This window comes from Manacus vitellinus, unplaced genomic scaffold (genome assembly GCF_001715985.3).
Source record: "Manacus vitellinus isolate BGI_N305 unplaced genomic scaffold, ASM171598v3 scaffold_26_pilon, whole genome shotgun sequence".
Classification (NCBI taxonomy): Eukaryota; Metazoa; Chordata; class Aves; order Passeriformes; family Pipridae; genus Manacus; species Manacus vitellinus.
The window spans coordinates 8,130,634-8,143,277 of NW_021939960.1; the positions used below are offsets into that span (position 1 = coordinate 8,130,634).

General features: G+C 42.9%; 1 protein-coding gene across 3 annotated transcripts in view; it reads left to right on the forward strand.

Annotated features, from left to right (window-relative positions):
• The window catches only part of ZBTB46 (zinc finger and BTB domain containing 46), a 50,004-nt gene that overhangs the window by 14,241 nt on the left and 23,119 nt on the right, over window positions 1-12,644 (forward strand). For all 3 annotated transcript variants that reach the window (XM_018073952.2, XM_018073954.2, XM_018073953.2), the window contains one exon: window positions 856-1,825. In XM_018073952.2, coding sequence (XP_017929441.1) covers window positions 856-1,825 — 970 coding nt within the window. The remainder of the gene's footprint in view (window positions 1-855; window positions 1,826-12,644) is intronic.

Sequence of the window (12,644 nt, forward strand, 5' to 3'; positions counted from 1 at the left end):
ATACCTTTTTTTTTTTTTTTTGATAATACTGCCAAATTTTATGAGAGGCGATCAAAGACCCTGTGAATTTTTCTCAGCTTTGTTATGTTGGTCCTTTCTTTAGGGGATCATGAGAATTTCTCTCCCCGATATCTCAGGGTGGCTGTGGGGTAAACTTGGAGATGTAAAGCCGAGGAAATAGCATGTTTGTTGCAAAGTAAAAAATCTTGTGCCTGTAAGTAGTTAAGCTTCAAATAACATTAATTTCATAGTTGTGATGTATTTCCAGTTTAGTTTGGGTGGGGACTTAAAATTTAGTGATCTGTGGTCTTGGATTTGCCTGACTTTTAAACCATATTTATAGCCCCTCCACAGCAGTATAAACAGGAGAAATGCTGGATTCAATTGGCTTTTGCTGTGTGAGGATCTCAGCTATTCAGTGTACTACAAATCATGCTTGTTCCCTTGAGGACATTGTGTTAAAGGGTGCTCTTCAATAGTCTTGCCTCCATCAGTGTGATTTCAATTTTACCAAACTCAGGGTAAAAACTGACAGCTGTTGTACCCTGGTAACTTCAGGTTTCCTTAAGAGTCTGTAGTGATTTAAAGAAATGTTTCTCTGGGATGTTACGAACCACAGGAGGATTGGCTTCAAACCTAGTTCTTCTTAATATAAATTGCTTGAAGTGTGGTCAAAGTGAGCTGCATCATGTCAGTGGATGTGCAGTTGCAGGCAGTAGCTGTATTTGTGACATTCTTTCCCCATGAACCTGTTGCTTAATTTGGCACCTCTCGGGGTTTGTCTCAGCCTTCGGAAAACACATTTGTGAGCTCATCGTGGATTTTTGTAATACTGTCATTTCCTTCCCCGTGCAGGACTTGTGGAAGAGGAAACATAAAGATTTCCAGATGAATAACCGAAAGGAAGATATGGAGATTGCTTCCCACTACCGTCACCTGCTGCGGGAGCTGAACGAGCAGCGGCAGCACGGCATCCTCTGCGACGTCTGCATCATCGTGGAGGGCAAGATCTTCAAGGCTCACAAGAACGTCCTCCTGGGCAGCAGCCGCTACTTCAAGACTCTGTACTGCCAGGTGCAGAAAACCTCTGACCAGGCCACAGTCACCCACCTGGACATTGTCACCGCACAGGGCTTCAAGGCAATCATTGACTTCATGTATTCCGCGCACCTGGCGCTGACCAGCCGCAACGTCATCGAGGTGATGTCGGCTGCCAGCTACCTGCAGATGACAGACATCGTGCAGGCCTGTCACAACTTCATCAAAGCTGCTCTGGACATCAGCATAAAGTCTGATGCCTCGGAGGACCTCGTTGATTATGAGCTGGGAGCCCCTTCCAGCAGCAGCACGGACGCTTTGATTTCGGCGGTGGTGGCTGGCAGGAGCATATCTCCGTGGTTGGCTCGGAGAACCAGCCCGGCAAACTCCTCTGGAGACTCAGCTATTGCCAGCTGCCACGAAGGAGGGAGTAGTTATGGAAAAGAGGATCAAGAGCCAAAAACAGACAGCCACGAGGACATTTCGTCCCAGTCTCTCTGGGCCAGTGACATGGGCTATGGGTCTTTACGTATCAAAGAGGAACAGGTTTCACCGTCGCATTATGGAGGGGGTGAGCTTCATTCTGCCAAGGATAGTGCAATACAGACTGGGTTCTCGGAGCAAGGAGTGGGGGAGGGCTGGCAGCCCACGGGGCGCAGGAAGAACAGGAAAAACAAAGAAACTGTGCGGCACATTACGCAGCAAGTGGAGGACGACAGCAGGGCAAACTCCCCAGTGCTGCCTTTTTCACCTGCCTCGGGATGGCCATACAGCAGTCGAGACCCAAGTAAGTCATTCTTCCAGTTTTTGGGGCTGAAATTAAAAAGTGTTGAGTTCATTAGATCTGTTTATGGTGTGATCTTATCAGTCCCTGAATTACAAGCCTGACAGTAGAAGCTTGCGTTGCCAGCAATTCAGAAGCACCAAGTGCTGCACGGTTCGGTCAGGAGCTGCAGTGTCACGGGCTGGTTCTCCTGTAAAACCAGAAGTTCGGTTTTGTTTTGGGCTTGAACGGCCTAAATCACCCCCAAAACACCTCTATGATTGTTGGAATTAGTGAGAGGAAAGGTTGGAATTTATTTTAGCAGGTGTGCAAACTGATGTCAGGGTTGAAGAATTTTCCTTCACGCAGTGTGTTGATGATGTAGTTACACCACACACAGGTGTAATTTAGTCCTACTGATTCCATCTCCAGAACTTCCTGATGTTCAGGTGTCACTTTCTCTGGGGTGAGAAAACCACCATAGCTCATTGCTGGTAATGGCAGGGTCAGTGTTTGGTAACTCTTAAGAATAATGTGCTTTTTCTGAGGCGCTGCTGTGGCTTCAAATGTGTTTTGATGTGTGACCACTTGTGGTCTGAGATCAGTGGCTGCTGTAAAGTGTGTAGCCAGTGAAAAAAATGTTTTCTTGACTTCCTTTGAATCTTCAGCAGTTATTTGTCTGTCTCATGATAATTGTCCTACTTGATTCATTGATCAGTCACAATTAATAGATCCTAGAATGCTACTGAACCAGGAGTTTGGTGTTTTTTCCTAGGGACTTTAAGGAAATGTGGGATTTAACTTTCTCAAGTTGACTTGAAGAACTTAGTCCATGCTGTGAGGTAGCCTGTGTTTCATTGCATACCAGAACCCAAGTCAGCCAGGAGAAGGGTGTGTGAGATTGTAGACTTTTATGATGCCAAATTTGGATGAAAAAAGCAATATAAAGAGTACTAAAAGTCTTAAGAGTCTTTATGGGCTGAAAAAAGAGGTTTAGGCTGCTTACATTCTGGAGTTTAAATGTGGTTTTCATTGAACGAGTAACTCTGCAAATGTCTTGAGATTTATTATGTTTTATGGTTATCTGCTGCAGCAAGCTTGCATGTAATTATTCTAATTAGCTGATGATAAAATCTAAACAATGTCAGTTAGAAGAAAAATGCAAGATAATTTAAGATAAGAGTGATTTATGATGAATCTTGTTTTTATAATGCATGCATTTTAGGCTTGTTCTGAGTTAAGACTCAGCCTGGATTGCCTGGTGTGCTGTTCTCATGCAACTGTTTTTCATTTTTCATGGCATCCCATAAAAACAACTCAATCACTTGTACTGTCTGAGGCGTGTGGGCTTGGGACAGTACCTGGAATGAACCAGACATGGAGTGACTGCAGAAACAGAACTGCAGCTCTGATCCTCCTGGAAACTTGTTACAGATTGGACATCTTTACTGAAAACAGTGCAAAATAGAAGACACTGTATTACTGGAAGCTGAACGAAGCGTAGATTATTTAATTCCTAATTGTTAAGGAATTAAATTGCAGTGGCTGTTTGCAGATGAGAGGAAGATGGCTCAGGGGCTTGACTCAGCATGGTGCTGAGACAGCACGTCAGCAGGCACATCAAATTATTTGTTCCAAATCTTGTCTTAAATGAGGTTTCCAATAAAAGAGGTGGTTCCAGTGGTGGGAAGGGGGAAGCTGAGTGATGGTGGTTGGGGAAAGATGTCAATATTCCACTAGTGCTGGTAAAACAAAGGTTAAAAACGAATGGCAACACTTCTCTCTGTCCAAAGTGAATAGGCACAGGGGCTGCTGCTCCAAGAGCAGTGTGTGCCAAGGGTCCATGAGGAACAAGGAGGGTGTGTGGAGGCTGAGCTCTTGTGGGTTCCCCATATTGGCCATCTGGAGAGATGAATGGAAGTGAAGTTCTCCTTCCTGCCCTGCTGGAAAGGGAGCTTTATCTGTGCTGTGGGGCCTAAAATTGTGGGATGGGTGCATGTGGGCTTAGCAGCAGGGATTCTCTGCGAGCCCTGTGTGTGTCTTGGGTCAAATTGTCTTGTCTCTGGGGGATTTTTTGGTATAATTTCAAAGGATTTGAGATGCAAATGTTCAGTTTCAGTTAACCTTGGACACTTTGCCAGCAGCCTCTCGTGTGCTTGTGTGGTGGATGTGTGGTTTGGGTGAAATCAGTTGGTCACTGAGGTGAGACTGCAGCTCTTTCAGTGTGAAGTGAGAGCACTCCTGCTCCCCCAAACCAGCCCTGTCTGGGGCCCTGCAAGCAGCAGAGTGTTCTGGTCTCACGTGATTATTTCCCACATCCAGCAGGTGGAAGCAACTTTCCTGCAAGCTGCTCCATCTCCCAAGTTGCCAAGCTACGGGGTTTAGCTTGGTTTGAGTTTTGGTGCCCCAGGCTCTTCCCTCTCCTGTTAGAATTCAGCAGTAGTGTAGGGGTGTTGCAAACTTGACTCCTAAACATGAAGAATAATTGATTTTCTTGTGTGCAAATGGATAATAACACAGTGCAGACACTTCTAACAAATAATTGGGATGTATTTAACTTTCAGTGTGAAGTTGTCTTTGATTTAGTCGTGTCAGGTTTCATTCTTTAAAACACACTTCATAGTCTAGGGCTCTTTTTCACCTCATTTATTTAGAAGTGTCCCATTGTTCACAGCTAAGATGAAAAGCTACTCATTTGCTGAGGAAATGGGTGTTGAATGTTCTTTCTTAAGTAACTAAGAGGAAAGAAAGTTACCTAGAACTCTTTGTTCTTTGAGTCTCTTTCACTTTTCTGATCTAATGGTTATTTTAAGATGCTGGTTGCTAAGGCTGAAAACCCTTGTTCTGGGATAATTTGGGTACCATTTGTGAATGCCTCTGTGCTGGAGGACTAACACAGACCTGACAATGCAAAAGTTGATTCAGGATGATCCAGCTTCAAAGTTGAGTCTTCCCAAAATTGAGCAAGGTACTCATTTGGTCTTGGTTGCAAACAGCATTGCATTTCAGCAACATTTTGGAAGGGGAATCTTGCAAGTAACCACTGCATCACCCTTTGATTATTTGGGGCAGTATACTTCACAGACTGAAAATGCTGCTCCTGCTCCTGTATTACACAGGATTACTTCATTCCAGTTGTATTACAAAGAAGCACATTGCAGTCATTGAAACTGCTTTTCAAATAACTCACAGCTCATTCACACTCAGCAGTGGTGCTTCTTTCAGTGGGAAACATGTTCTTATCAATGCAGGCAGGTGTACTAAAGTGTCTCAGATATTTAAGCAGACTGTATTTAATTACTAATCAATGAGGTCTGAAAAAGACAAAGATTTTTTTTTAAATTGAAAGGGTAAAAAAATTCCTTGTGAATCACTTGATTCTTTCCCAGATGCTGGTGAGTGGGGTGCTCCTGAGAGCCTTTGAATTTTACAGCATTACAGATTAAAATAAAAAGGAGTGCCTGGAGTAATCGTATTAATGGTAATCAAACATCATGGAAATAGCAAGAGATTGTTCATATCTGCCATGAAGAGTCTTCTTCGTCCAAGAAAGGATGATCAAATAGGATTTGCAAAAGAATGCAAACGAAGTTGAGGTGCTGGATTGAGACTGTGACTCAGCTCACAGTTTCCCAGGGTGGTGTCAGTCAAGCACAAAGCTTGATGAGAACCATCTTTTCATGCTAATTTCAGTTTATTAGTTTGGATTGTCTGTTTAGAATCAAACACATAGGATTTTCTCTTTCTTATCCTGTTTGGGTTGTTCAGGATGTCAGCCTGTCATTCCTTGTATGAAACATTCATATATATGTTTTCCTCACCAACCCACATAGCAAAATGTTGCTGGATTTGCTTCTTCATGTAATGGAAAACTCTGTCATTTGGAGGGTGTCTTTTGAAGAATTTATTGATGGCTTTATTAATGTGTTAGTTCAAGCATAGTAATTATGATTCAGGAATTTTATTTCTGAGGAAATACTCCCACGCATCTTCTGATTGTTTGCACCCAAAAGCTGCAAGTGGATTTCTGTGTGCCAGTTGACTGTGAAATGAAACTAATTATTTTAAAACCAGAAAAGTCCTTTTTAAAGACTCTGCACTTTGGGAACTCTTTGCCTTCCTTTGGTTACATGCAGTGGAATTTCTGTATTGTGTAAGAGGAGCTGCAGGACTTGATTAAGCCCAGAGCAGTGACCTCTGTGAGAAGGACAGGCAGGACTGCACTGTATCCTCCTGACTTTGCAGAGTTCACAGTCCCTTTAACATTTTCCCTCTCAAAATCTTTAATTATGCACAAGTTTCCTCCCTCCTGGTGAGGAGACGTTGGAGTTCCTCATTTTCCAGTGACACACATGTGATGGCAGTGCCTGCTGCAGGGAGCTGTGCTGGCAGCTCCCCGGGAAGCCTGGAGGCAGCTGCTGTCGTCAGCCTTTCCCCATCCCTTTTCCTGTCTTGGTTTCTAGAGAGCAAATTATGATTACAGGAGCTGTTGGTGAGCACAGATGCTTAACAGTTGGATCATATAGTGAGCTTACATTGCAGAAGGCTTCAGAGGAAGGCAAGAAAGCCCATTCTAGATGAACTCTCAACAGTTTTGTGCAGGTGAGGTCTCTGGACCTGTCTGAGTGCAGGCAGGTAAATGATTTTATTCTTGAAAAAAAGTCTTTTTCTAATCAAGGTACCAAGACTTCCTGCAACTCTGTCCCTCTGTTGATGCAGATCTTCCTTGATTCATATTTTCAAATTATTATTAATAATTCCATTGAAAATTCCATTGTTTCTGTTGCGATATTTGGCAGACATATCAGTCCAAGTAGAAGAATACAGATTTTGCAAAATGAGAAAAGGGGGGTTAAAAATGAGTGTGGCATTTGTACTCAGGATCTAGGTGTTCAAGGAACTCTTAAAGATTTTTGTTCTGTTTTATGAGACAAAAACAAATGTATTGAAGGAGGTGTTAAGGAAACTCTTGGAAGCATGTGGTGTTGAAATGATCCATGCAGTGTGGGAGCCAGAAAACTCCCTGGGACAGAATACAGTCAGTTGTTCTCTCTTTAAATGGACTTGGCTTTGAAGAGATGCAGTGTCCAATCCACCTACCGTGGTCTGAGTCCTGGTTGCAGTATGAAAACTTGGGGCAGGGGTTGAAGTGTTTGTCACAGCCGTGACTGAAAACTGGAATGGTTAAAATTTCAGTTGTCAGATAAATATCTGATGTCCTAAACCGACACAGGCTCGAAATTTTAATGGTTTCCTACCGTTAGTTTGTTACTTAGATCATAACTCAGCATATTCTGTGATTCTTTCATGCCTCATTTTGGAAAGAGCACTTTTTAAGGAGGATAGGCATTTTGGATCAAAGCATTCAGCTTATTGGAAAGGTGTTGGGAGTATTTTTAAGGGTAGGTAATAGTAAAGTTCAAATTGCCTGCCACTTGGAAAATTAAGTTCATTACTGCATTTCCCCCCCTTCTTTTAATGAAGTTGCATTTATGGTGCAAGGTATTAAAATTTCCTTTGCTACAAGAGGGTTTTAATGATGTTTTTCTTGGGGAGATACTTCAGTGCCATAAGCAGTGGTGGTCAGCGATGCCAGCCTTGCTTTCTCAGCCAGACCTGGAGGGGTTACAGCTTTGTGCTTTAATGCCACCCCCTGAATTCTTTCTTAGCCCGAAATCGGCTTAGCCTGCATTCCTCGGGCTTATGGAGCTGCCCAGGTTTCTGGACCCTCCTTGGAACTCTTGGTGTGCACGAAGCGCCAGTGCACTGTGTGGAGGTGGCTGTGAGCTACATCAAAATGCAAAACCAAGCAAAAAAACCCCACCCCAAGCCCCACTGACCTCTCTGACCATATGGTGAATTATGCAGAGGGTGCTCAGTGAATAATTCAGGTTCTCTGTATCGCCACAGTTACAGGCAAAAGAAATTATTAGGATACAATCTATGTGGGAGTGACTTTGGAGTTTCTGTTATTGAAGGGTTAGGTCAGGTTATTTTCAAGTTTGGAAACTAAAATCATCCCTTTAAACCCAGACACTCACTCCCTGGCTACACCCTGGCTTTAAAATGGTTCCACCCTAAACCAGCTTTAGCTCAAAGCTCAGTGTCTGTTTCCTTTCCCCACCCTACATTCCTTTTTCCCCAGGCTCCCAAACCCTCCTCCTCCTCTTCCTCCTCCCCGCGGTAGCAGCCCTGATTCTGCTAATCTGCTTTTACTCCAGAGATCAGAGGCATTTTCCCTCTTGAGTGCCCTTCTCACTGTTTTATTTGTTCCTTGTGCCAAGGTTACACTGGGCTCATGTTTAGAGATCTCAACTTTTCAAAAACAATTTCCCTCCCCTTTTTTTTTTGTTTCTTTACTGAAATTACAAGTGAGAAATCAAGAAACTTTCAGTATTTTAACATAAATCCTACTCCTACTTTGCAATCAGCACTGTTCAGGACTTTAACTTCCCTATTTGCAGTGTTTGTGCATTAAAACATGGTAGGAGTTAATTCTTTAGATACAGTGATAGGAATCAATCCCAAACTTTGCTGTACTGGTCTCAGATTGATTTATTTTATATTTCTTTTTTTTTTTTTAACATTTCTTACAGGCACTTGTTTCAAAGGGTAAATATTTGTTCTGAGGGTTTTTAGAATTTATAACTCAGCATTGTCATATCATGAGTGTTCATATTTAATTGTTTTGTTTCTGTCCCTTCATGTTTGTGTGTGTTCCTGTGCTGATGAGCAGCAAGAGGTTCTCTGTGTCCAAGGAGCACAGGGAATAGTGTCAGTCCTTTAACTGCTTGAGTTATGAGACTTGGAAAAAGATGTTAAGCTTGCAGTCCACCTTAGTATTTTTAAAGTGATAGTCTTAAGTTACTGTACAATTCTCTGCGTATTTTAGGGAAACAAACGTGGCTTAAGGTATTTCTGCACTGCCCAGTCATTCCTGCTCCTTCAAAGACACTTTATTATTCCACTTTAGAATACTTTCAGAAAGAGTAAACTCACCCAGTTTAACCATTTCTCTCTTTTTTTTTTTTTTTTGGATTTGGGAGTTCTGTTTTATCTTGGTTTAGGGAGATAAGTAGCTGAACAGGTTTTCTCTGTAGCCTCACAAACAGTTGAGTTGGGGTCATTAACAGGCAGTGGGGGAGCAGCAAAAAGCAGCAGGATTGGGGCAGGAGATCCTTTTGCTAACACAGACCGTGGAAAAGTATCTGCAGAACTTGTTTCAATGATAGAAAAACAAATATTATGGTTAGTGTTTTGAGGAAGACAAAGATGGTGATACACTTGTGCTTTTGGAATACACTGCAGAAGTAGCAACATAGAACCAGGTGGTATTTGTGTAGAACAAGCCTGATTTATTTTAGCAATGTTATTGTAGAGGTGTTGAGGAGAATGTTTCTGTTGGCAAAACACAGATAGGGAACATCCTGTGGCTGTAGGCTTGAAAATTATATTGAAGCCTCTGTGCTCCTCCTGAGCCTTCCAGAAACAGGAACAGCATTGGAAATTGAGAGTTTCATACAGGATGGGCTTTTTCAGAACCCAAATCCTGACAGTCCCAGATCACCCTGCTTTGAGTCATGATGGAGAAACTCTAGTAGAACTCAAGTCAGGAAGAAGAGCCTGAAGGAGACTGTGTTTTTGGTTCCATAAGGATTCACTTAAGATATCTTGCAGTCTTTAACATAAAGGCAGTTTTTAACAATCATATATGTTGTGGTTAAATGTCTGTATTTGCTTGATAGTTTCCTGCACTAGGAAATTGGAACTTATTTTGAGTGCTGTGCACATTTATTATATCCACATGTCTACTGTTTTGTTTGTAAAACAGTGCAAATCAAACCCAATATAACTCATGGCATCACTTTCCCGTGTGAATATTGCAATGAGTGAGAACACTGAGGTTTGTTTAACAAACAGTAAGTTGTGAAACACTTTTGAGGGACTTCTGTTAGAAAGGAGGAGGTATCTGAAACACAAACTTCAAGGATATTTTTAGCAACTGGTAAAAGATAGTCATTTTTCTGCCAGCCTGTGTGCTCTTTTTTTCTTTTTTTTAGTCACAAGAAAAAAATCACTATGAAATGAAAGCTTTTTCTTTTATTTTTTTTTTCCTGAGAGTTTAAAAATTAATTGTCTTTTGTACAGAAGGAGATCGAGCCAAATCTTTCTAAACTTACACAAGAAACATCATCCCTGGAATTCTAGATGAAATCTACTGTCGGGCAGATGCTTGACACAAGTAGGTAGAGAGGTAGAAGAACCTCAGAAAATTAAGTTTTTGATTTCACCTAAGTTTTTTCCAAAAGAGTTCGGCTCGGGTCACAATTTGACTGCATCCTTGAAACAAAAGCTGAGTTTAAGTGGCTCCCACTTTCCTTTGGTGCTTAATTGCACCCCCACGCCCTCCTGCAGTTGTTCCGGTGAAAATGTCTGTGCACCCATGTAGAGAACCAGATTGAGGAACTGATCTGGGTTTAAAAATAGCTTTTTTTAATAAATCAGTTTATTTTTAACATATTAGTTCCTGTCTCAAGTTTACTTCACAGCTATACTTGTGGTCTTGGTACCACTGAAGGAGTAGCAGGGGAGGATGCAGGAATTTGGAGTGGGAGAAGTTGCTGATGTTGGAACCTCTTCCTGTCGTCCTTTCCACTTGTCGTGTTGTAAACAGAAAAAAATTACATTTACCATCACACTAAAAATTATCCAGCTGTGTCCAGGAGATCCTAAACATCTGCCCCAGAAAGTGGGATGCCTGCATCCATGACAGGCTGCTTCCAGGGCCGATGCTGTTGACTTTGTTCACTAAGTGGTGGGATGTTGTGAACCCTCGGCAAGTTGTTGGATGGCACCAGGCTGGGAGGGATGATTTGCTGGAAGCCAGCAGTGCCAGGCACAGCATGAATTCCACCAAGGCAAGTGAGAAGTCCTGTGTGTGGGACAGAAAACCCCCGTGCAGCAGTTTGGGTTGGCAACCAAGGGGAGAGAAAACAGCTTTGCTTTTTGGTGAGTAAAGAGCTGAAGAGGGGCCTGTGTGCCCTTGCAGCGGTGAAATCTGGCTGCCTGCCTTAGGAAGAGCATCTGGAGGACAGGATCCAGTTTGGGGATCTCCAGGCCAAGAAGATTGCTGAAGTTTGCCAGGGTGGTGGAGAAACACAGAAACTGGGTTAAAGCTCTGTAAATGATGAGTGGGGGACAGTTGCCCTCCTTTGAAGGACTACCCTGCTCGTGGCTGGCTCCCCCCTCGCTGCCAGGGCGTCACCTCCATCGCGAGACCTCGGCATCCCTCGTTCAACCGAGGGATGAACGCCACTGCTTTGTGTTCCTGCCAAACAGAACTGGGCTTTGAAGAGATGACAGACTCCTTGGATCTCCTCTTACCTCGAGACTCTAAGGAAACAAGCAGTATTGCAGAAGACTGACCTGGCAAAACGTTGCCTTTAGTTCTTAGGGGAAAAAGCTTGTTTCTGCTTTGAATTTTCCAGCAGCAGATGTAACTTTGTGTGGTTTTCCTTCACACCTTTCTCTGTTCTCATGGGTTTAGTCCTCCAGCTACAGATTTCTAGATGTTCAGCTGTCTGCATGAGAGATGAAAAGAGGAAAAAATTATTAGAAAAAAAAGAATTATGAAAGAGAATAATAGCGCTGGGAGTCTGGGAAACCCCACTGGGGGTTTACTGAGAAGGTTAAAACACAGTACAAACAAGAAATAAATGGTGTGAGAGAAGCAGACACTGAGCAGGTAGTTTGGTAACAGATGAGTTTAAGCTGTAATGAGGAAAAATGACAGAAGCAGCGAGAAGAAATACAAGGAAAAAATCGTTTTCTATTTTAAAGTAATTAATTAGGGTAGTCAAATGGAGTCTTTAAAATAGAGAAACTTTTCCTTGCTGTTTCTGGGGTGGCATGTGTGCTTTGCTCAGTTGTTGGAGTAGGTTTAATGCCTTTTTACTGTCAGTTTCCCCCTAGATCTCGGAAAATAAATTATCACATTATCATATAATTTGGGTACTTTTAGTAGCTTCCATCACTTTTATATGTGCCACAGCCCTCTCCAAGGGGCTGTCAGGTGTCTGTAGTGCTTGATTTTTTTGACTAGTGCCAGCTTGGTTTTCCCATAGCTGGGTTTGTGTGACAGGAGCTCGGTTTACGGGACTTTCAGGGCTTTTGCAGGAGCCTCCTTGGGTGTGTTGGGAATATTGTACTGCTCCCGCTGTCCTGGTGTGAGGTTTGGTATGGATCTGTTAAAGCCTGCCTGGTCAGCGTGGTTGGGAAGCGTGTTTCCAGATCAGCTGGGATGTGTGACCTCTGTGAGAAGGTGCTCACAGTCAGGCCCCCTGTATCCCTGTTACATGAGGCTTTCATGTGTAAGAACTTTACCAGTTAAATGTTGCTTTCAGAGTTTCAGGGCTGCGTGGGAATACTGTTGCCAGAATTGTCAAAAAATAGACCCTGTGTTTTATACCAAACCAAACCCCAATAATAAAATATTCTTTCGAGTCACCAACTAAGAAAGCTTTTCTAAAGCTTCTGTGTTTGGAAAGCGGGCTGGTGTAATAGAATAACTGCGAAATAATGATTCGCTAAAGAGACTAATGAGCTCAGTTCTCCGAGCAGGATTAATCCCGTGTTTAGCTCGGGATTTCCTGCACACGGAGCCCGGATCTCTGCAGTCACAGGGGCTGTCCCAGCGCTGTGAAAAATGAGATGTGGAGGGCTTGGATGGAGCTCTCGGGCGGCCGCGGGACCCGTGGCAGTGAATAATTGCAGAATAGGAGCTCATTGACTAAAGCCTGGTTTACGTGGGGCTGGAGCTGTAGTAAACAGTTTAGATTACTGG